Source organism: Corvus moneduloides, chromosome 6, assembly GCF_009650955.1.
Source record: "Corvus moneduloides isolate bCorMon1 chromosome 6, bCorMon1.pri, whole genome shotgun sequence".
Taxonomy (NCBI): Eukaryota; Metazoa; Chordata; class Aves; order Passeriformes; family Corvidae; genus Corvus; species Corvus moneduloides.
The window spans coordinates 30,806,547-30,832,933 of record NC_045481.1 but is presented as its reverse complement, the minus strand read 5'-3'; the positions used below and the strand labels follow the sequence as shown (position 1 = coordinate 30,832,933).

General features: G+C 35.4%; 1 protein-coding gene and 1 long non-coding RNA gene across 8 annotated transcripts in view; one reads left to right on the top strand and one right to left on the bottom strand.

Moving 5' to 3' along the window:
- Positions 1–26,387, top strand: part of LOC116445580 — an 87,714-nt gene that overhangs the window by 43,240 nt on the left and 18,087 nt on the right. The gene's annotated exons all lie outside the window — the stretch shown is intronic.
- Positions 1–26,387, bottom strand: part of C6H15orf41 (chromosome 6 C15orf41 homolog) — a 135,206-nt gene that overhangs the window by 102,183 nt on the left and 6,636 nt on the right. For all 7 annotated transcript variants that reach the window (XM_032112317.1, XM_032112318.1, XM_032112316.1 and 4 more), the window contains exons 2-4: positions 5,996–6,041; positions 5,076–5,140; positions 1,798–1,858 (exon numbers count right to left, since the gene is read on the bottom strand). In XM_032112317.1, coding sequence (XP_031968208.1) covers positions 1,798–1,858; positions 5,076–5,140; positions 5,996–6,041 — 172 coding nt within the window. The remainder of the gene's footprint in view (positions 1–1,797; positions 1,859–5,075; positions 5,141–5,995; positions 6,042–26,387) is intronic.

Sequence of the window (26,387 nt, the reverse complement as noted above, 5' to 3'; positions counted from 1 at the left end):
AACAACCCAAAAAGATAACAATATGGAGCTTTTCCTATTTAACAGAGCTGCTACACACTGTAATACAGCTATGTTATGTATTTCTCATCAATTTTTACAGTTTCCACTGATTAAATATATATTGACTCATAAAGTATTACCATTACATCAATTGTCAGCAGATGCAAGAGTATGTCATTTAAATATTAACTATCATATAAAAATGGCAGCTTGATTGTTTGGAAGCAGTAATCTGGTGCTGGTTATTGCCACGTTTCCCTAATGCATTAGGCGGCAGTCACAAAATGCATTGCCTTTCTGATATACCTGCTACTTCAAAACCAGAAGCAGATAAGTTCTTTATGCATCTCCCCTTTCTCTTAGATTTAATTTTTATTTATTTCTGAACTGCAGATATCTTTGATCTGAATTGCAAAAATGCATTAGTGAAATATAAACAAAGATATGCTCACTGGAGTCAGAAATTATATGCATCATCTCTAAATCAATGGGAAAAATATACAAAGAACCAGTAACAGATATATTACTTTGTGCTTGAAATATTTTTATGACAGTTCCCATATAATACGGGTGCAATATATCAGGCATCGAGATGTTTACCTAAATTCTTAATAAGATTGTACTTACTTATGTAAAGTACATTCTGTTCTCAGTACTTCAAGACTTGTCTTTTCCAGAGATGGTAAGAAGCTACACATTACCACTAATATGAAATAAATCCTTTATTTTATGTTAACTGTACGATCAGGTTACATAGACACTTCACAGACCATTAAAACCTTCCAGTAATTGATAGGTAATCACTCATTTTCTGGCTGCAGCCATGTACATGTGAGAAAAAACATTCTTTTTTACTAACGTAACATGTAGAACTTTCTGCTATTGCTACACTTAATGCTCATAGTGCCATATCATTTTTAATGCAAACACTCATTTTCTGCTTCCTTCTTACATTTTCTATTACAATGCAACACAAAACAGCATACATTTCATTTTATCCCTCTGAGGATTGCATAAGCAGTTCCAGGGAGTATCAGCTATTGTACTGTTACTATTACGGTAAATAAATATTTTAGAGTTTAAAAAACAGGTATTTCATCAATTTTTTTTCTAGGAAACTCCTTGCCACTCTTTCAAACTTTATACCTCTTCTTTAAGGTAGTGCTAAGATAGCAGTTTTTAATACAAATAACACCTTGTATAATGAGGCAAATTCATATTCTAGTTAATAAACAGCATCAATAAATTTGTCAAGACTTTAACGGCATCCGTACAGAACTTTTCATACACTGAGGAATTTTTTCTGCTTAAGTGCTTTATCTTAAGCAGTTTTCATTAGCCATCCTCTAATCCGTATGAACAGAAATAAATGGAGTCAGGAAAATGATCTGTTTTAAGCATTCCTATCACTAAAAGTAGTAATAACTTAGATGGGTTTTGTTATTAAAAACAAGGAATCAAACTGATACAATTCCGTTTAATCAATGTGACAATTTTTAGTAAGTTTACGCATTAAAGACCTACAGTCTGCCTGAAATTTTCAGCAAAATACAAATTCAGGGTATCCTACACATTTGCCTTGAAGTTAAGAGACTAATTACATTAACTGATTTATTAATAAATGTGGCTTTTTGTCTAATTATTTTAAGTACTAACAGACTGGGGAACCATTTTAAATGTCTAATGTGCCTTGAAACCATTTTTTTAAAGTTAATTACATTTCTCACTGAAGTCACTACAGATATGCCCCTCAGGTTTTACACTGGAAGATTAAAAGAAAAAAGTAAAGACGATTACCTCATTGGCCAGGTCCAGCAATACTGGGGCAGCTGCATTTTTCATCACCCCATTCAGGTACCTAGACAAGACAAAGCCAGGTAATTTTGCAGTGGCAAGAAAAGACCAGTTTATACATGTCAGCATCCCCGGTGAATCTTTTTCTTTTGGGGGAAAATACCCCATTACAGAGTATTTAATGGGAAATCTTTTAAGAAATAAGAATTTTAAGCAATCACTAACTCTCCAGGGTAGTCTCCTATTCTATTCATCTGCAAAATATATCCATCTCAATGAACTCACTGGTAAAAAACCGAATATATGAAGAAATTTAAAAAAATGTAGCTTAATGACACACAAATAAATTATATCTGTACTACTTAAAGATGCATCACAGACAAATAAACCTCGATTATTCACAGTAAAGATTTTTGGTTCCACATGACCTTCAACTATGAAGGTGCACTGTATATCTTATTCAATTCATTACTACGCACGAAAACATAAATTCTCAAATTTATTCCAGATTTTATCAACTGGGCAGTGGTTTAAATACTAAAGGCTTGCTTTAGTGAAATCAGTCAAAACAATTAATATTCTAAAGAGAAAACAAAAGAAGAAATATTTAGGATTCAACAAAGGTTGATACAAAGTCATTATCCTATCAGTGGCAAAGGCTTAATGTTTCTGGTTGAGGGTATCACAGAATGATGTTTCTGACCATCGCTTCACACAATGTTGCCTTCCTCACTTCTGTTACTTTCACTGCTTGATATTTACATTTCAACAAAGCCTGAAACCTGTGTTCAGAAGCTGATGGGAAGGAGCTATGATACTGGAAGCCACTTTGTGCTTTGCAGCCATGTGGAAAAGAACAATAGTTACCAACATTTGAACCTGCTCGTTTATCCTATCTGTATTCGCATAGCACATCATTACTGACATCATTAGAAGGCCACAGCCTTTCCAGCTCTATCATTATCTATCCATCAGAAGACACTCTTCTGCTCATTAGTTACAGACATTAAAACGCTTTATCATTTTACCTTTCTGTGGAATGGGTGGAACACCTTTATAAAACCCCTTCACATAAGATTAGATAGAGGGCTTTTTGCTTGCAAGTTATTCTGAGGCGTAATGAATTAAGGAAATGAAAAAAGCTTTTTGCTGTAACCTATTTCAGTTCCACATAAGAAAACCCCCACAAACAAGATGCCTTGTGTATGTTTAAACATTGAAAACTTGTAACAGAAGAAAATGAGAGATCATATACAAAATACCTAACCGGGAAAATGTACTTGAGATTAATGTTCTCAAACATGCATCTAAATGATCGAACAGCAACACTACACTGACAATTAAGTAGATTTCTGCCAGATATTTCCAACGCTCCTGGCAACTCCATTATAGACTAACAGGTCTCACATGCTGATGGCAATACTGTTCTGAAAACTTGCTGATCCTTCTTGTACTTTGTGTTTGCCTAAGTTTCAGACTAGTAAGTCTCAGCCGAGCAGAAGATACTACTCTACTCAACTATTTTACTTGCTCCTAACAGGGATCACTGGAAATGACTACCTTCAAAACCTGGTAGTTTCTGACCTAAAAAAGCAATGACAGCACAATTATCTGCTTGTATGTCGGCAGAAATAATAAGGAACATAGCATCCAGACTGGAGTTTACAGCAGTAAAGTGGATGCTACAGAAGAGCAGAGGAGAAGACATGTTTGTCATGTTTACGCCTGAAGTATTTCAAAGTGGCTTCTAACTCAAGTTGTCTGCTTCTGGAGCTTACAAAACATACTACACAGTAAATCTACTAAAACAGGACTGAGATGAGTTTTCTAACTATTGACCAGAACATCTCTGATTTTTAAACATGTGAATTTTATTCAGCCATGATAATACACTTGCAAAATGACATACCCAGAAGTAGCATAAAGAATGATTTTCCCTACCACTACCACACAGCTTCATACATAATGCATTAGTTATGTACTGCTATCATACTTCAGACTACAGAAGAAGACAGGAGACCAAATCCTCCTACCTGATGTGAGACAAACTTAATCATACCTACAACCCTACTGACACCAATACAACTGCTGCTTTGCATAAAGCAAAATTTGGTCCCCTGTTTCAGGCTGAAGTTTCAGGCTGTTACTAGTGATTTACACATATTCTAAGAAAAGAGTTACTCACACAGCAGTTACAATTACCACAGGCCACTTCACTGAAACTATGCTAGTGAAAAATAATTAAAAGTAGTACTGTATATGCATGTTATTAGCACAACAAAATTTTACGTCAATATTCTTCCTAAACAAGAATCAACGCTAGGAAAAGTGTGATGTGATCCAGTACAAATTTTACAGAACAGTACAACTACTAACAAAATGAAATCAAACACCCATCTAATACATTTCACACTAGATATTCTAAGCCAGTGTCTGCTATAATCAGGCTGTGGTTAAGTTTGAAATATGTGACTCTGGCGGAAGAACATTTAATTGTTTACAAATGAAGGGCTCTTTGTTTATTTTCTTGATTCATACAGATTAGTATTAAGCAGGAATATCAGACATCTATAATCACAAGTATGAATTCACTTGCCATGCATGCTCTTCAGATATGTCAGTCTACAAAGTAGTATTTTAATTGCATATCCTTACCTGTTATCAGTATGCCCCAATTATGTCATTGGAATATTTTTAGTAAAGCCTATAGAACTAACAGAAAAACTATAAGGTGCAGCAAACACAGTTTATTAGCTCAAGATGCAAACAATTGTAATATGACATAAAGGTTTTCATCCTCCCTTAAAAACTACTTCTGACACTTGTGTTGATAAAACAGGAATGATCTAAAAATTAGTGCTTTAACTGGCAATACATGAATATGTAACTTTTCGTAATGTAACACAAATGTTTTAAACAAGCAACTGTAACAGAACAAGCTCTCTTGCTGTAAGGAAGTTGTCATCAAAATTAGACTTGACAGAGAAATCCTAAAAATTACAAAGTATAGGCAATACATATAAATGCTATCACATACAATGAAAAAATATTTGCCTATCCTGACTTAGAGACAGGGAAGTAAACTCATTCTTAATCAGAATGACCAAATCCTGAAAAAATTCTGTATTTCCAGTGAAAAACATTTTTAGGTGAACCATTCTGTATTCCCAAATTTTTAATTTTTTTTTATGGAAAATTAGCTTAATAAGCTAATTTACTCACAACTGCCATAAAAACCAGTAGCTATGATAAGAATCTTAACTGGGGTGAGGAGGTCATACCTTTGGTAGTAAGTTTCGATAGCTTCAGCAGTGTGATGCTTGGCATGTGTTCTTTTGATTTGTTTCTACAAAAACGAAAAAACAAAGAGTTTTACAAATGTGTCATAGATCAAAACACAGAAATCATGACTACGCAAACACACAATCCTTGGCTACACTTTGATAGATGTGAACCCTGTTTTTAGATTCTGTACAGAAATGACATTCAATCTACCTATTGAATTGAACGTCTTCAGACTGTACTGCAATGTACCATATGTAAAAGCCAGTAAGGTCACAATAATTGAATCTAAATAAGTTTACAGAAGGCTGCTGAGGGCAAAGAAAAACTTGTTCTCTCTTTCAACCTTTGTATTAATTTTCCCTCAATTCAATTCCATCTAAGTCTGGTGCACTCTAGTTTTACAATTCAATTGGCATTTTTAACCAGGAAGAACATTGCTTAAAAACAACTTATTTGAAAAACTACAAAAAGTAATTCCATAGAGACTTGCCACTTGACTGACACCTGTCATCTCATGATAAATGACTCCATTTTCTGCCTCTCTTGCCTTCTGCCACTTCGGCAATGGTCATTTATCATCATCTCTGTCAGCAATGGAAAGCAGCACTGACAGTGCAAGTCAGCAAACATTTAGCACATGGAACCACGCAACACAGGGAAATTATTATTGTCAGAATAATAATGGTTTAGCATAATTTATTACAGGTCCACCAAATAAGCAAAGGCTAGATGTTATTAGACAGATGGATGGGTAGGCTTGGCAGCCATCCACTGAGACTCAGGCGGTGCTTGATGTGGAAAAAGGAACATCCTCCAAACCAATCAGAAAGCTGGCAGTTCAATTACAAAGAAATAAAGGGACATTCATCATTCAATTAGGCACCTGTCAACCCTCACAAAGGAGAAAACTTCTAACCTGGTACTCCTGGGAGAAGATGCTCAGCAGAGTGGACTGCGATTGACTGGAACAAATAAAAGAAGGACAAAGTTAATTACTGGAGTGCACTGCAAAGAAACAAAAGAGAAGGGAGCTTCAAAGGTAGGCCTGCTGCCCTGTAATCTAACAGAACATGAAAACAAGTGTGGAAAAGTTGTTCCAGATGAACACCTCAGACAAAGGCTTCCTGCTGCTAGGTCAAGGAGAGAACGTATGAGGGAGGGCAGGAAAATATAGCAAGAATTTCAAATCAAACTAGCATATTGTTTGGGTGATTCAACTTTAGAACCCAAAAGTCCTACCAGGAGCAGGTAGTGGAGCTAAAAGGTAACAGGGAAAAAAAGGAAATTAAAGCAAAATTTCCGTTAATAATTGATGGAGTTAAATTCTATCAGCATTTGGGAACATGCCGCTTGTTCATTGGCAACATATTGAAATTCATTTTGTTAGCAGCAAGGGAACTTCTTCAGTAGCTGTCTCATATTCAGGTTAAAAACTTTCCCCTCTGTCAGAAGTAGCATATGGGACCAGTGGAACATTCCCACTGAAACTGATGTGCTTTGAAAATGGAAACTTTCACAGCAGGAAGCCGAGATTCCCCGGAGTCGGTCGTTTCCAAAAGCTGCCATAAGCTTCATTCATCTAAGGCTCCGCTCAGTGTCAAACACCTGGCAATGAAGCAACCTGGAAAGCATTCTTCCCAAGTGGGAATTTTTCTCTCTGAATTGTTAACATTTAGAAACGAGACAAGATTTTTTTTCCTCTGAAAGGCAATCAATACCACACCACTACTGTTTTCAATTGTCCTCTGTGGATATATCTACCTCATCACATCCTGAATACTATTAATTATTCTTGATATATTTTTCTACTACATGCAACTTGAACAAATTATAGTCTCAATAAATCGAGTTTTATGGTACAGCAAAGCACTATGAATAATTAACATTTTTTCCTTTCATGAACTTACCTACTAAGGCACAGCATAGGTAGTTCAAAGATTCTACAATGTCTAAAGTCTCACTCTTCTGTCAGATTTCTTGTATATGAATTTAACACCTGTATCATATAATAATTACATTAAAAGTGCATGTTCTCTCCATACATAAATGACCCTTCTCCTTCCAACTGTCACACTTCAGAAAAACTAATTTAAGACAGAGAAGTCCTACTCCCACTTTCAAAAGGGAACACTGAGTCACAACTAAATGGTTGGATCAGAGTTAACAGACAGTATGTATATGAAGCATGATGTAAAGTTACCTCTAAACCAAGCAGTTGAAGACTCAGGAACAAAGTGACTAGATTAATGCAGTGCTACATAAAGAGCTCACAAGTATGTCTTATCCATAACTGTGCTTCCAGCATTTTTGCAGTAACTCTGTATTTTGGGCTTTTCTGCCCAGTGCAACATCTGCATGACAGCAGTATGCTGAGCCTTGATCTTTGGTATTTTACACATGGGACTGTTCACCCTGAGTACTCACTGAATGTTAAAACTGTAGAAAAATGATAGCAACAGGAACTGCCTAATATACAGATTTATTTAATTAATGGGTTACAGAAAAAAATAAGTACCATATAGTAAAGAATTTAAATGTTTTTATTTAAATCAAATAAATAGTATTTAAATAATATTTAAATATACATGTGACACAGAGGCCAGGAGTTACATACCACAATGCCTCTTGAAAAGGTGCACAATCCAATTATGACCACCTGCAACCTGCACATGTAATCACTAGAAGATGAATAAAGGAAAGAAATTAAGATTACATACTTACACAGGCTATACACATATAGAATGCTAAGATATTTCAAGATGATTTAAAAAAAACCCCAAACTTGCAGGCTATAAATAAGGTGGATACATATGGCCCCCTAATGGCTCACCACATAACTATTACTACCTTGTAGATTTACATGGCCACATTGGTAGAACTGACTTTAGAGATAGATGTGAGAAAAACCCAAAACAGAACAGGACAGCATTTGACTAGATTTCTGGTTTGAATTCTCCTCCACTGATATAGCTTTTTTGTGTTTTTAGGCTATTCCTGGTATGATAACTGTACTTATTCTACCATTATCCTGTTATACACTGACATATCAAAAAAACCTAAGATCATTATCCCTCCATGCCTTTACACTCCACCTTTAATGGTGGACTTAGGAATGCTAGGTTAATGGTTGGACTTGATGACTTTCAAAGTCTTTTCAAAACTAAAAGTTTCTCTTATTCTTCTATTCTTGTCCATTTTATTTGTCCCCTTGGTGTCCTTGGATTTTGACTTGCTACTGCAATTTGGTTCAACACTTCTCTCCTACGCTTGCAACTGTTCAGATAATTTAGGACTTAGCACAAATACTAAACCAATTCATTCCAGTAACAGTGCAAGTTGAATATATACTGGATTGCAGTACAGAAACTTTACCACTGGGGCAAAGAGAATTATTTCAGTAACAGCATTCAAAGAATTTCAGGCCTTACTACCAGATGATCTTGCTCCTTCTCCAGGAGAAGTGGATTTATATCTTCACATGGCTGCTTCCATGTTTCTTCTGGTTAACACAGTTACTGTCTTAAAACACTAAAACCACTCATCTGCCACTTAGCATTTGCTTGCTACAATTCCATTGACCACTTCCTGGCAAAATGAAATAGCTCCTCAAAACACAGATGGAGCCATCTATTGCAAGATCACATTGAATGAAAACTGAAACATCATGGTTTCAGACAGCACTGAAAAAGACAGTACTATGTACTTGGAGAAGGGAGAGAAGTCATGAACATGCATTTGAATAGCAAGACAGCATGATCACAACTGCTGATACTGACAGCAGGAATACTACCACAGAAGTTATCATTACTTCTACAGGAACAGCTAAATTCCCAGGGCTCCATCCATCCTCTGATACTTCTATACAAGATTTCAAAGCAACAAATGAGCAGACAAATGAATATCGCTGAGCTATCCAGGAAAACAAACTAACACTGAAAGTGTTTTTTATTCAACATTTGAGTACTGTGTTATTGCCTTTCACGGAATAAACTATATAGCAAGCCTCATGGCTTACTTGAAGGCTAGGAATATAGACATGTTTGTGACAAGCAGACTCGTCTGTTGAGAAACAACCGTAGAGCCAAGGTACATAATTGCCTATTTTCTGAGACAAACAAAAAATCCAAAAGTCATAACTCTGAGTTTATATAATAATTCCCATTTAAATAATTAATAAATTAACTTGTTACCACTCTTGCAGAACTAATTATATTTTCCAGGAAAAGAAGCAAACTTTTCTCGTAAGTTCTGTAGTGACAAGTGACAACTTTCATGGAAACATTTTCTTCTGCAATTCCAGATGGTAATGAATCGAACTCCCAGAGGTCTGTTCAAAGCATCCAGCCTCACTCTTCAGATACCCTCTTTTTCTTGTACACTGGCATCCACAATGATGCCAATTTACCTTTTGTTATTCTGTGTTGATGTCAGTGGCATACTTCTATCTGAATGCCTGATGTACTTTGTGCTCTTGCCAATACAAAAGTGGATTTGAGCAGAAAACTGTGAAATATAAAGTCACTTAAAAATTCCCATTTTTTAAAGATAAAATTACTTTTATTTAAAAAATCAAGTGTAATTTCTAGGTTCCAAGTGATAAAAAGATAAAAAAATTTGCTTGTCATAAAAAGAAGTACCACAGTTTATTACTGCAGCCTGCAGCCATAGGGAGGAGAGAAGATCCAAAAGGCAGGAACTGTGCAGCAAGATTGATTTATTTAATTATTTTACAAACTCTTTTATAGACTTTTTTCTTCATAGTCTAATTGGACAAAGGATCAGCCACCCCCTGGGTGGATTGGCTAGAAATCCTAAACATCCATTGTCAAAATATTTTTCTACTGTACCATAAACATAGTTCTACAAGGTCGCAGGTGTTAATAGTTTATAGAACTTCTGCTAATCTCTTAATGAGAGAGAAAAGTATCCCACAGGCTTAGAAAGAAGCAAGAAAATTCTTGCTAGCACCAATATTGTATCCACAACAGTTATCAAAGTTATCTCTAATATACAAGTCCAACATTAAGAACTTATGGATCAGTCAAGCTAGAAAGAAAACTGCAAGTTTGGCACCAGAAAAAGAATATGCCCATTGGTCATTTACTATGTAAGAATAAAATTCAGACCATTCTCTTCTAATGAATCCCTTGTCTACCCCTTGGTAGAAAAGGAATGCTATAATCCCTGGAGAGTGTTTCAGAAATGTTCTGGTTTGCAATGAGTATTCATATATGAAGTATTAACAGTTACTACTTCTTATAAGCAGTTTAGTGCTTCATAACTAGAGTAGATACTAAACTCTGGCTAAGAAGCAGCTAGTAATGATGAAAGCAATTTACTTGTACCAGATCATCACCTCAACAAAGCAGAGCTGCAGATGTAACCAAGATTTGGAGTGCCATCCAGCTTAATATTTGCTGCTTACTTCAGCCTCACCAAGGGGAAATCCAAACATAACAAATGTTATGCAACTATTATATTCTCAGCCCTTGCAAATAATGAGTTCTTTACAGGTAAAATAGTTTTTTACTTTATTTTCTGAGATTACTGAAAACATGAAGTTGTCGGTGCAAACCAAGTTTCCACTTGTTTCATGTTTCAAAATGAGTTTCCTTTCCCTCACTTTTAACCACACTTGTTGCCTAGAGTTGAAAGAGTGAAAAATCAGTTTTATATTTAATGTATTCATGGAACAAAGAAGAGTATCTAGAGAGATTTGTAAAAAAAATATAAATAAATCAAGAATAAATAAGAACTGCAGTATTTCATCCAAAAGTATTTACACAAGTGAAGACAAGCGGAGGAAAGCGTAGTCCATAAGACAAATATATTATATATAAACAGAATGGCTTCATTGCTTCCTTTTCACAAAATGGAATATTCCACCTTGTTAAAATGATAAATATATTGGTTAAAAAACCGAATGTAGGGGCAGGAGCTGTGTTTCCAAAATTCAGAAGCTGCCACATGTGAAATCCCAAAGCTGCAGTGTCAAACCTTCTCTCTGAAGAACATACACTGCCACTTACCTATAGCAGGAATTCAAGTAGGGTGGAAAGTTTTTTCTTTCTTTCCACAGTCTCTAGTAAGCATGCAGTGCTACTTATACCTTTTCATGGTATGTTCTGAAGTAGATAGCAAGAGTCTCTCATTTTTTAATTGGAAAAGAACTTCCCCTTTCCATGTACAGTAAGTTTAAAAATACTTTTACTAATACAATATTGAGCTTTAAAATAAAATTAATAGGGCTAGAACAGTGTGGTGGTGCCATGCTGGATTTAGCATTTAAGTGAGGAAAGAAAGATATAAATCTGACAAATTTAGAAGACTGGTGGTGAAAGGGGAATTCTCCTCATATCTATCCTGAAGTTTCAGAGCATGTGTCTAGAACACATTTTTCCTGTTACATTATTAAAGGTGTGAAAGAAATCCAAACAGACAAATTCTCATCTTTCGTACTGCAAATTATTTGGAACAGGGGCTTGTAAAGGAAGCAATGTTTTTACTGCTTATCACATGCTAGCAGTCCACTCTTATTTGTAAAAACTCTGTCAGTAATGGATTTCAAATAGATCTAATAGCATTGTTTCAAATGCATAACATGCACGGATACATAAAGACTCCATGGCTTCCCAGAACTGCAGGATGCAGGCATAAGCACCACGGTTACACCTGTAAGTCACCCAATGCCAGTCTGATGGTCAACTTCCCGCCTGAGAGGAGGTGACAACTAGTGGATTCTCAGAATTTATTCCAGGTGTCAGGATTGTCCAGACAAAAAAAAAGGCTTCTTAGCAGTTTGAATGATTCCACAAGAGAATCCAAGAAGGCTCAGGAATACCAAAGGCCTACCCAAAGCTTGGGAACTGTTAGGTTGTATGCATCCAAGCACTGAAGCACATGGAACAAGGGAGGCAGATTGACCTCTAGAATAGTTACAGCTTTAGCCTTTTTTCACAGTAGCCTCTAGTACTACAGTCTTATAGTTTGGTATGCTTGTGGTCACTTCTCTGAATGAAAATTCTCAAAAAGCAGAGCATTGTCTCTGTACACATTTGTACTTTTATCATTCACAAATCTAAATCGATTAATCAGAAACCAGTGAATTATCAATCTCAGCTAAATCAATATACTCATCTATATACATGCATGTGTGTGAATATATATGTTTAAATCAATAAGGGAGCTTGAATTAGAGTTACTAAGTAATATAGAAGTACCTAACTCTATTGTTACAACATGCTAACTTCTATAAAGTGGCCATCTTCCAATTTTCCAGCTTTCCAGCTACACCAGTACAAGTCTGGAATACAAAACCAGTTTTATTATTTCTGCATAAGAAGCCTTTCATACAATGAATCATTATCAGTAGCTATGACTTTGGGAACTACAAAGTCAATTCAGTGCTGTAGAGGAAATACTCCCATTACAAATTTATTTTTATTATTATTAATATTATTATTCTGCAGTGTGTGTGTGTAGATATACACATATATGACAAGAAGTATGTGAACACATGCTCATTTCAAACTTAGTACGATTACATTTAAAATCAAGATGAAATTCAAGCTCATCTGAAGAATAGCATTAATCTATTTTAAAATTCTCTGATACCCAGTTGAGTAAGCTGTACAACAGCTCAACTCAAAAGACTTAAATACAGATCCCTAAAAATTGCTTTTGCCTCAAAGTCAATTTCATAGCTTTGGCAGGATCAAAAATAAAGCCCAAAAGTAAAGATTCTGAGGAGAAAGACATCCTGCATTGCAGGCTTACACTATTCAGTGATAATAAAAAGGTTAAATTCAGGCATGTGCATACAACTTTGCTGCCTATAGCCAGGGTTATGAGCATAACTGTATGACAATGCTCAGCAAAGGCTACTTGAGAAGAGTCATCACTTCTATGACCTTGACACTGGTTGGTCCCACAACTTCTATACAATTTAGTGATGTGCGAGAACAGATGATGGTGCAATACATAGAAATGGCAGCATTTAAAATTCATAGTAGCGTAAGGCCATTACTTTTCCCACTGGGCCACTTGAACTTTAATAATGTCTGACCTAGTTGGCCAATAAGTTCTAGCAGCAGACAGAGGAAAATTGCCAGTATTAGATACTGTTTGATTTTTCATTTAGGAAGACTTAGAAGTTCCTTTAAGAACAGAGCACCAATTCTTCCTGTAGACACCTAATTTTTTGATGTCTCTTGTGACAACCAATATATTTTAAAACAACTGCAGACTTTGAACAATCTGTATCAGATGTGTAAAAATAAATTGCCAAGGTAAGTACAAATAACCAATACAGGCAATGATCCCAAAATAATGCTAGCTCTTTGCAGAGTTAAATTACACCTTCCTTCACCCACACCACAAAAATGTAACTTCCAACAGCAATATTACAAGAGTAACTCAAAATATGCTATATTCAAATGATTACAAATTATTTATGGTCAAACTCCCAACCTGAAAAGAGAAGAACAAAAATGCTATTTTTCCATTCACATATATATGGTTACGATAAGAAGAACAACATCATGCTTCAACAGTGGATAAATACATAACGTGTTAAAAAAACCACAGAAATAGAAGAGTAGCAGTTCCACACGAAAAGAAACTACTTTTTCAGTCTTATAATCTTAGTAAGCAAGCAGTGAAAAATTGACAGTAATTTGCTCAAGATATTGCTCTGATATAATAACTTCCTTCTGGAATTAAACAGTGCTTGTTGCATGAATGTTTGAAACCTGTTCCAATGCCAAACCCCCACAGAGACCTCTATACGTAAATACTATTTCACTAATGTTTCAAGTCTCTTCCATTAAAATTTAAAACTGTTTTGTAAGGTCAAATTATCAAACTGAAAAATATTTTCAGATGTAATACAGAACAAAATATATTCACAATAAAGGCTTAAGAAATACATTGTCAGCGCTAAAACACGAAACTAAAATTCCCAAATAGTCTGACATCAAGCTTCGATGACTATCGAACATCCTCAGCTTACAGACAGCAGAACTTGTCTGGTACCCTTGAAGTACCTAGGCAGGGAGTCCACTGACAAAAGAAACTGATAGGAGTCACACAGGATTTATCTCCTGCATATGCATTGATAATCTCAGTACTCGCCCACCACACCTCCATTTCCTGGTATTCTCAAAAATTCTGCTTTTAACTCTGCCATTAAATTTTTAGAGAAAATTAAATAAAACCCCCCAATGCCTGAGACTAGCAAAAGTAGACAATTTGTTTCTCCTTGACTTCAACTACTCCAAGTTACATAGCAGGAAGAAAAGTTTCTTAATATCCAGGAAAGAATCAGTGAACGTCCCAAAGCAGAGGCATACAGCAGCGTATCAGAGCCTGAGAAAAAAAAGGCAAAACATCTGTGAACTCCTCATTTGCACTCAACTGTACATCATCCACACTTTATTACAATTTACTTCAGTTAAGACTGTACCAAAAATATGTTTGCAAGTTTGACATCTTTATCTTAGTAGCACAATTTAAATGTTGAACCATTAGACAAAAATACACTAAAGTAGCTCCTTATCAGATATTGGTTGGGCAAAGAAGGATATTCCTAGGGTGCAAGAGCAATGGACCTCAACAAGCAGTTAAGGCAAAGAAGATACAATTCAAACCAGGGGTTTATCCTTCTCCTATCTTATCTGCCCTACCGACAGGGCTAAGGCCCCCACAATGAAAATATACTCAGTAGGCTATTACTGGAAAGCAATATTTGAAATATTTATTTTGTGTTCATCCCCTCATTTTGTTTGGATTAGTCTATCGTGCTACTTCCTCGTGCCCAAGAAAAGAAACAGGTCAGGTGAAGTCAAGGTAAGTTTTTCAGAGTCCAATCTCAAATTTACTTACTGTGGAGAAAGGGGAAAATAATTCTACTCTACAGAGCTTTTTTTCAACGAAACTATATTGTCTTGTATAAGCTAGATGTTTAAGTTTAGAAAACTATTTTTTACGAATGAATGGCAATTCAGAGCTAATTAGATTGTTCATTTTGTATTAAAAAATTAGCCTGTATGTAAAAAGCATATCTGTGCCAAACTAAATAAATCCCTAAACACCCTTAAACAATTTGCTCCTAAAAATATATAATCAAATTTAGAAAACTATAAACTACATTTAAAATTTATTATTTACAAGCAATTAATTACAAAGACAGCCAGGTGGCTTTCATTACATAAATTACTGTTAATGACATTTGCCTCATGCTGCTACTGTATTTAGCATTTGCATGCATCACATGTCAAGCGCACACACTGTTGCATAGCTTTCTCCAGGATAAAAAGTGAACACCTTAAGTCAAAAAGCTTCCAGTTATCCAATCAAAACTGTTAATTCCTTAAAAAAGTCAGGATCTTATTTATGTATCCCATTCAGGATTTAATTTAAAATATATTCAGGGTATAATTTCAAGAATCAAACACAGATGATACAGAAGTGATAGTTTTTAGTACATTCCCATTCTGATTACGATACAGACTTAAGGCAAGAGGTGAATCCATTTATAGCTAGTCCCCTTGAGATTTTAGAGCCCTAGACACTGTTTATAATTTTAAAAAATTACAATTTTTAAGCTATTTGTAATTATTGAACAAAACAAAAGGGAAAAAAAGAGAGTCATTCTTGTCTACCTACCCAGCAGTGCAGTATTTTGTCTTGTATATCTAAGTTATTGTACCATGCATGCAGATATTTACAAAGCCTACTTTCAGCCCCAGGGATATAGCTTATTGTGCCATAGAGGGAATAAAGTCATTTAATGCCACTACTTACTTCCCCTTGGAAAGATTGCAGAAATGCACAGAAGGTAATCCAGCTATTTCTTTTTACTAGTGTTCTTCCAGCACTCTTTTTTTTGAAAAGCTGTCTAGCTAAAATGGCAGGCAATATGAAGGGAACATCTGACAAGAGCTGATCACAACATTACATTAGTGTGTCCTAAAACTTCTCTAACCCTTTCCACTCCTATCAACAGGCTTTTCCTTTCCCTTCCTCCCCTCTCCAGAGGATTTATTTTTCTGGTGTTCCTTATATTGCTCTGAAAATACATACAATGACTATAAGCTTTGTCTCCTGCAGTGCCACTGCAGGAAAGGCTGGCTTTCCAGAAGAACTCTTACTCCATACACTGACAGAAAAGAATCATCTCTGATATAAACAGTCAGTAAGATTGACTATACAGCATCAACTTCATTAAGCACCAAAATTTCACCGGTTTTGGTAGAATGAGTCTAGAGGCTTTGATAAATAAATGTGGAAGCCAAGGAAGAATGAAAAATAATTCAACAAACATTAGTTCTATGTTAAAATAAACTGAAGATTACCTCAGCATGCATCAAGTAGTATGGCATGACTCACTGACACTTCTTAAATTTTTGTGACTTATCAAAAACATAACAAAAATATACATTACTGTCTTTATACTAAGTCCATAAGGACTAAAGTAAAAAAAAAAAAAAAAAAATAAAAAAAAGAGAGAGATGTTAAATAAACTTCACTGCAATTCATTGAAATTTGACTGCTAATATCCCTCAGGTAGCTTTACAAAAATGCCTCACAAAACATCCAACCCTATCCTCTCATATTTTAAAGTTTTAATACATTACAGTAAAGCAGCAAAGGCCACAGAGCCAACTTCTCTTTCAGATTAATTTTAATTTGTTCTTATTTAAATATCAGGTTATATGTTTACCTAATTTCTAAGAGTGGCAAAGTAACAGAATAAGGACTTCAGAAAATAGTGAAAATTGAGAAAGAGAATAAAATATTCTCAACTGGAATGTTTGCATGTCTGCATGTTAGTGAGTAACTAGACTTACATATATCCATTATACAGGACATCTTAAAAGAGAGTGTATATTCTTACAAAAGAGTCATTTCCACTTTTAACTAAAGGGCATCAATACCAGAATGTTAAGATCAAGTTTATAGATCAAGTTTTTAGACACCAAGAGATTTAGAGTGAAGAAGAGAGCTAAGCCATAAATTAGTACTTTGGGGTGGATATCCTTTGTTTACAAACCTTTTAAGACTAATTAAAAGATCCCTCTATCGACCTTTATTTAGAAGTAATTTCTCCTTCCCCATGACAGTAAAGTTTTAAGGCCAAAAATAGAAAAAATGGCATGAACGTAATTTTTATGACAGCAGATATGCAAATATTTTTGTCTCTCTGTACCCCCAAAGTATTTTGTTAATGCACCTCTTTCTACTAAACCAACTGCAAAGAAATATTTAACTTAAAGTTATGGTTCTTCATATGTAATCTGTTACCTGGATTAAAAAAAAAAAAAAAAAAAAAGGCAGAAGGCCTCTCTATCCACCTAATCACCATATCAATGACACATGCCACAACAGAGGAGCACTAGTTTATTTGATTGATCATGGTAGATAAACTCCAAATAACAGAGAAATTAACAAATGCTTGACATTTGCTCAACATCCATTATTCTGACACTGCTTTCAGAATTTCAAAGCCTGGGAGTATGCTTAATCAACATTCATATTCCCTAGTGAGCTACAGGCACCATATTGCGCCCCGCCTTAGTACTGATGAAAACTGCATATTGGCCATTTCCAAAATGTTCTGGGACTCCACGCAGGGCCCCTTCTCTCCCTTGTTCCTGTTCTGCAGTTTTCTTTTAAACACTTCCAAGACAAAAGCATCTGCCAGTTTTTCTCTCTGGGGATGTATGCAAAATGAACTTAACAGTTTTAAGGCAAGAGAAACCCTCACATCTAAATTCATTCATAGGACAGAAAAGGGCCTAAGAGGCCTCTCTAGGGACAAAACCCTGCTGAAATTTTCCCCGACAACAGTGGGAGCTTTATAAAATCTAAGTCCAGACAATTTCCAATTCAAATGCCCAGCATAGCATGACCTTTGTCAGATCTATGAGCCCTAGATGCACCCACTATTTTTTTATTCTAACCAGCACAGACATTAGACAGGGCACTACTGCTAAGCAGGAGGTTGACTATTTGCATGCTCTTCTATTGTGAAAATGTAACAGTGACAGCACTGTGTCGAATTCTTTTCCCCCTAGAACTTTAACTCCATAGGAGAGGCATAGCTGACAGATGACTCTCCCAACATCTGTGTTATGTACACTGCACAGCTGAGGAACCTTGGATCACTGTCACGGCTTCTCAGAGATGACCTACACCTTTCTTATATCTACACTTGATCAAAAAAATAAAATAAAAATTTGAAAATGCTTTTTCTTAAATGAAAAGTAAATATGGCAAGAAAGATTAACATAATTTAGTCATTAAGCTGTTCACATAGCAGCTCACCATATGTTGTATAAATGTCCTATACAAAATAATTTATCAGACCTGACACGTTGCATATCATATTGTATTATTTAATATGCTTACTAAAATTTCATGGATCGAGCGCCACTTCTGAAAGCATACAGAAAGCCCTACAAAATATTTCTTCATCTTCCATGATTTATTTTGATTGCCTTTTACAGCTACATGATAAAGTAGAACTTGCAAAATTACGAGGTTACGGTTTACACAGCTATTGCTTCATATACTATAATATAACAAATGGCTCCATGTCTATATACCGTTTTACTTGCATTTAATATTCAGAAGCACATTAAACTAAGCACGCTGCTTTCCACTGCATATTTTAATAATTTCAAGAGGTTATTTCAGTAAACATCCTGATCCACTAATGCAAAGTTCCACTGAGAGATATCCTTGAAAAAGAAACTAAAGCGCTAAGAATGACAAAATAAACTAACACAAACAAGTAATATGTGATACATGCTGACCTCCCCAAATCTGTCTACATAAAAATATATTCATTTCTACACAGTAACTGAAACATTTGAATAATATCTTTAAATTACTGTGATTTAAAATGTTGGAATGACAGACATCTATTGCAGATAAATGGACAAAATTCTCTATCCAGAAACCTTGAAACCACAAAAAAATAACAATGTGTAAGAATGATCGTCTGTCACTGTCGAGGTCTGTGTCTAAATAGTAAATTAAAACAAAAGTGTAAGCAGGAAGCTTGTGAATAATAGTTGTTGGGCAACCAATGGAACTTGTTTGGAAAAAAATGCACAGCACTTAGATGACATACCAAGCAGACAGATATGGCTAAGAAAATATTTAGACTGAAACTATGCATTTATTCCATGAAGGACCATTTTCCTTTCTTTCTCAGACCACTGATGTCAAAGGAACACAATACAAATGAGATAAAAAATGCAGCCCAACTTACTCTTTTTGGTCAACAATTATATTCTCCTGTTCCTAATAATAGGATAAAGGAAAACATATTCCTGTGTTAGACAACTCATTGCAATGAGGTCATTGAACTCTATTTGGACCAGCACTTGCTTGGCTTATTGGAGTACCTGCCAACTGGTCAAAGCAAATCTTCTTTTTTAAGCTCTGTAAGAACCAGAGATCTAGCTTTCAAATTATTTTCTTCTTTTTGTATTTTGTGTACCCCAAGAAAATGCACTTGTCTAGGAGGACATACTGCTCAAGTGTGTCGAAAACTGAACGAGAGCTGCATTTACAACATGCATTTTATATTAATGCTGTAAATGGCTTATGTTCAATAGCCATTTCATATATAGGAACATAAACTCACTCTCTGCCCATTAGTTACTGTACCCTCCACAAGTTGTAGTCTCCAAATGAGCATCTGCATTCCACAGAAGAGATGCAATAAAGGACTGGATGTTACCAGTATCAATAGAGAACTGGAAAGAAGTTCTGACATCTCCCAGCCAACCACAAATAGAAACAGAGATACATGATGTCTTTATTGTTGTCTGTGTCCTCAGTTAACAATGGGGAACTCTAAAAGACCCTTTATAGTAATTCAGTCACAGGAGTGAGTACTACCTCCATTCTGGTCCCAGTTTTTATGTTGCCTTTGAAACAGTTTCAGACAGGCTGCATTGTATAAGAGAATACTTTTTCTACCACATGAGTCTTCTCGGAGGAATATTTGATAACATTTTGTTTTCTGTGGAAAAAATATGTGCTATCTTAGGACATTTTTATTCAGTGTTGAACTTTCTGGAGGTATATGGAAATCTAGGCCATCAAATGCTTCCAAGACTTTGAAGGCCTAAATACAGATACGCAAATAGAAGACAATCACCGAAACAATAAAGTCTTCTTCAGCACTACATCCTGATCTGAAGCCTTTTTCCAAGTTTGGATAGATGGCAACACTTGTTAACATTCAATTCAGATGAAAAGGATAAAGCAAGATACTGAAGTTCAAGAATGCTCCATCACAAAGCAATGAGACTATCACTATCAATCAGGCTACTGGATATTCTGGTGTGTGGAATGGAAGGGATAGTATTTCCTACTCATATCACTATCATTACTCAAAATGTTATGTACACAAGAATTTTAAGAAAGGGTCGTACAAAAAAAACCCCATTAGATAGGCAAAAATGCTTTAGTCATGTACAAAACAGAAGTTTTTATCCTAAGTTGTTCACAAACCACAGTATTTTTCCCATGACAGGTGCAGGTTCCTGTTTGGCAAATTTAAGCTTGTTGACAAGAAGTTCAGTTACTTGGAATTCTTCATTTGAAGTCCATGGACAATAAGGACTCCTGAGATACAAGCTGAAAACTAATGACAGAGCATGCCTATGAGAGTTTGAAATCTACTTGTATAGTACAGATTAGTCAACCAAAAACATGAACAAGGCTTTTAACCATCACCTGATCAGAAGAACACAGAACACTATCTTTCCATTCTTCTTTCAATGTTGTTGGTTTTTCTTGGTAACAATACTCTATCAGGCTTGTCTTAGAAGACAATTTTATTAGGATCCATTCCTGTATTCTGTTTTCTTACAGAAATTAATCCTTAGCATTATTTCACTCAGTTTAAAGTGTAATACAAGCTTCTGAAACTTTCACATTGCAAAGAGGGATGTTACTTTCACCAGGAACTTAAAGGAAGGACCAATTTAAAAATTACTCTCATAGAAGCATATATGCTATTTTTTAAGTGATGTGATAAGCCGTAAGGGGCATATATCAGCACCAAAATGGTTGTAGTCATTAATTTAAGTAATAAATCATAGGTCCTGCCAACAATGACAGCAAACAGATGCTAACAAGAAAATGTATTATTTAATATGTTGTGTGTTATAAAAATGTGTTTAGGACACTTCTTAAATTTTTATAATAATATGCATTTAATACATTACTGTTTTGACACATACAAGAATCAAATTTATAGGTCTCATTCAGGACTTGCTTTCTCTTCTGTGAACACAGAATGGATTCCTGAGGGAGAAAACGCTCAAGAAGTCAAGGTTTCAAATAGATGTTTGCAACAAAATCGAGCTGTCTAGCTGTCTTGAAGCAAATATCATAAGCATTGAATCTCACTAGAAAGTGAAAATCAACTAACTTGCTTTTATGTAAACAGAAGTTTTCCCTGAAAGTTGGAAGGAAAATCAAATAACTGTGAAGTTTACCTATATGTATGGACAGCAAATGATCTTATCATTTGCCATAAAGTTAAAAAATAATTCTGTACAATCCTTACATGCAGAATGTCAATATTGAATAATTCTCAATGAGTCTGCTGAGTTATAAAAATAGCAGCTCTATTTTTCATTGTGTCTTATTATTTGTTTCTTATATCAGTTTATATAATACCACGTAACACTACAATTATTTTCACCAAAAGCACCACTTGCAAAAATGTCAAAACCAAAACAAAATCTATGTTAGCAATTAAACACTTGATCTATTCTATTCCTTCCATTCACAGCCACTCTCCTCTCTGGACCCTGAAAGCCAGACAGAATGATGATCTGATTCTGGTACTGACACGTGAGAGCGTAAGAAATGCAATTTTGCCTTTTGGCAAGCTCTGCCACACTAAACAGAACCACTGTGCAAACACCTTTCCCAGCACTGCATCTCTGCTGCTGTACATTCTGCTGCATAAGGTCCCTCTGCAGGAGGGTCAATTGTTTCTAAGATCATCGCTGCTTTTTCCAAACATTTTTGTTTTGCTTCAAGGAAACTATTTGGATAATAACAGTCCTGTTTCATTTTGATTTTCAGTAAACTTCTGTTATCAGCACAGTTCCTTTCTTCGAAGTGCTTCACTCAATGCTTTAAAACACTTGAGAAAGCAGTGATCAGAGTATGGAAACTAAATTTTCTTCATTAAATCTACTGAAGCAGATATTAAAAATGCATTTAATATACTGGGGATGGCTGGTGGGCATCACTGACTGTGACAGGCCAGTTACTGATGAGCTGCTGTCAGACGGCCTTCTCAGCAGGGATCTGTGTCTAAGGCTGCTGAAGGACAGCAATATCTTCCCTTGTGTGTAAGCTCTATTCATCTCCCAAGTATTTACTAAATCACAGACCTCTGCACACAAACCCAGTGTTTCAGCGCATGCTAACAAATGATGGATGGCCTAGTCAATTCGTTATGTCCTGAAAGCGTGATTTCCTGCCATTCCAATCATCAAACCTCTAGAGCCTTCAGAGCTGATCAGTCCTGGAGAATATATTTTGCAGGCTCTATTAAAGGAGTAGAGGTTCTTTCCATTAGTCTCAAACTTTTTTTTTTCCCTGGCTGATTTAAAGAGAACTCTCTCCTTCCAACAGCACCACTGCTACCACTCTCCTATGTGTAAAGTATTCAGCAAATGTACCTTTGATATGTTAGTGAAATAGCACTCCTAGAACATGAGCCAGCTAAAAAGATGGATTTTGTTTGTGACTACTATAAATGCAACAATATTTGATTTAAATTCATCTATATGTCTTTATTACGTAACCTAGACAATCCTCAAAACATTTTGTAACTTAGCTTTTTTGATCAAATTCCTTTTACAGCAATGGAGTGCTCAAAAGGACCTGTTTTCTTTGTATTTGCCTAATGAAACGTATCAGAACTCTGTTAATTACATTCCTCTTAAAAGCATAAGACATTTAGGAATAAACTTCTGATGTTCAAAAGACAGGCTAGCTGTCAAAGAAACAAAGCTTCCTTTTCATAGCAAGGCAATATCGTGAACAGTCTTTCTTCTACATGTTAGAGGAGAAATTTTATTTAGCTATTCAGTGATCTATAGGAGCAGAATATACATACCTCACGCCTCTTACTCCAAAACACTGAGCTTCAAATGAAATAGTCCACAGCTGCTGAAGAGTTAGCTGTCTACAGCACCACAAGTTTTTAAAGGTGGTACAACAGATGTGAGTAAGGTTTAGGTACACAAGCATTTGGTTACTCTGATGTGCAAAGACCTCGGATTTCTTTACTTGCTAGGTGTGATCCAGACACAGCCAGTACAAACCAATCCACATTGCCCTACCGTTCACCTCAACCTTGACCTGGAGATTAAACTCACTTTTATTGCACACAAAGGTCATCTGTGTTAGGTCAAAATTCAAAGTCCCTTGTCAGCTAAGGTTGATATATTCCAACCTTTCCTACTCTAATGCATCAAATTTTTCATGGTGAGGTCATATTCAGCAGACAGCGTATTCAGCAATTTATCGTGCCATTGTAATATAGCCCCGAATATGATTGTCCAAAAAACAACGCATGAATAAAATATTTTCCATTCTGATGTAGCAAATCCCCCATCCTCATAAAACTAGAGCCTAGACTTGTTTGCAGGCTTCAGAAGAACGATACATTATAGAGCTGTTTCTGAAATACAATCAAGAATTATAATTTCTATCACAATATTCCTTAAATACAAGCAACATGAATATAATGGTATCCTAAAATCCACAACTCAATTAAAATGCACATATGGTCAGTGTTAAAACTTCCACTTCATCCTTCCTTAACAACCACCATAATCTTGCCCTTAAATCTACAGACATCTGTTGGTCTATCTGATGACACCAAGCTTGCTTTAGAATGAAATACCTAGAAAAAACTGTGCCACAAGACTTTTATTCCTATCCTACTGGTGATAATCACATCCATGGAATTTAAGAAGTGTCAGAAAGTACAACCAAACTAAACCTCACAAAGCAACAAAGTAGTGTACATGGTGACCAAGACAACTCTCCCAGCTTTCACATATGAAAGTATTTTCTTTTTTTCTTTTCTTTTCCCTTTATAAATAATTTTCTGCTCTTTCTCTGTTTTCTTTTCTCTTTTTTCTCCATTTTATTTCTTTTTCTCTTGCATTTTATCTCTTTTCCCTCGTCTATATTTTTTCTCTTTTCTTCCTTTTGTTTTCTCTTTTCTCTGTATTTTTTATTTCTTTTTTTCTCTCTCTTTCTTTTTCTTCCTTTTCTTCTGAATTAAACAAGAGCACTTAACACACAGCTCCAACAGACTCAGAATGCATTTTCAAATTATAGAGAACTAATTTCCACATCTGCTTTAAAAGGCCCCCTCCAATCATTGTATTTCACCATCAAATCTTCAAAGGATATAGGATTGGCTTCTAAGTGGTTTGTATAAATTCCTCAAGGCCAAAAAAGGTTTCCTTTTACTCAGCCAAAATGAATTTCACAAGTGCAATAAGTCCTGTTCTGTGTAATTATTTTTTTTATGAAAAAAACTGTACTCCCATATGGTAGCACTTCACAAACTGGAAGGGGAAAACATTAAGAGAGAAGAAAGAGATTTATCAGTACTCAAGAATTCAGAAAATAAAACCTTAATTTTCCTTGTGTATTTCAAACAAAATTTCAAGACTAGCGTTTAAAATGGGTTTGTATTTTGCTAGGATGGACAACATATGTGGGAGTGCTTGTAAGGAAGAAGATGGTTACAGCTATTAAAAATGTGACAGAAAATTACAGTGGACTTCCTTCAAAATTAACTTTCATGCTGACACACACTTGTATATTACACCTACTTTTCTATTAATAGGTAACACGCAAACAAGTCAAAAAAACCCTTCTATCTCTTCAAACAAAGGAAAGCACCCATGTCCTGAAAACCGAGTGTTTACATGTGCCAGTGGAAGTTTTCTGCGTACATCCTGTCTACTGATGTTGGGAAAGCCACAAATGTGAGAAAAACTATATTTTCCATTCTACTCTGAAGCTTCCCAGTGCTATCAATATCTAATTTTAAGTATACGTATCTTCTGTTTAATTTAATGAATAATAAAGAAGATAAAGTTTTTCTGAGTCATACACAGATTTTGTTGATCTCTGTCACACAATACTTCCTATTTTGGGTCATAGCACAAGCCAACAGTTTGTTAGCAAGTCATACCAAATACAACTGGTTACACGCTCTTTAAAGCTTGTTCACTGACACTGAAGTGAAAAAAGAAATCGCCCACTGGTTCAGCCTATCAAAGCTGTAATACAGATTTTCTACCAAGGGTTCGAATAACAAGAACATCTTTCCAAAGGGAATAGTATCAGTTGTTCCCATAATTACTTTGCACAGTTAATTTTTATTTCATTTTAGGGTTATTTAAAATATACTACATTTTATTGCAGGTCACTTCTTGAAACTTTTACATTGCTAATTCTCTTTTCAATTAATGAGCCAAGACCTCATTCTCACCTCTCATTATCAATCTGTTTACCTGTGAGGTTTACTGCAGCTTCAAGTACATAACTAATATAAAATTTTATTAGGTTTTTTTACATAGACGGAAACAAATTCCGTGTCAAACTTTGTTTACTCTGAAATCTAATATAAAGGAAGAAGAAAATATAAAACTTTTAAAATTCTACTGTTCCACTGATACTCTTATTAAATCCTCCAGAACATTTAAACATGGTACACAGGTACAAAGCATTTGCCACACATTGAAATAATTTAGATAAGCAGAGCATGAATTTATGTCATTGTTAAGTACTAAGTATATAGAAAAAGGGAGTTTAAAATGTGACTTTAAACTTTTTTTCAAAAGAATTTTCTAGCACTCATAGACACAAAGGCATCTTTCTAAATGAGACTTGCTAGATCAGTGTTTGCAGAGTAATGAAAAATAGCCTAGTTCTTCTGCCTTTCAAAATAGTTAATCAACTATTCAGAAGAGCAGGGAGAGCAGGAGAAGTTACAAGAATAATGTTGGGCTTGCTATGACAAGAACCTTTCTAGGCAGAAGAGAGTGCAACTGAAGTGTCACACAGCAGTAGGTTGCCTGCTCATAAATACGAGCTGTCTAATAATCCTGTGCCTGAGTTCAGAGCCTCGAACTCTGTGAGCCATGGAGGCAACTACCTGCCCTCTGCTTGTGAGCCTCACTGCCAGTTTGCCTTCCTGGGTAAGAGCAGCTCCAAAGAGCACTAGAGCA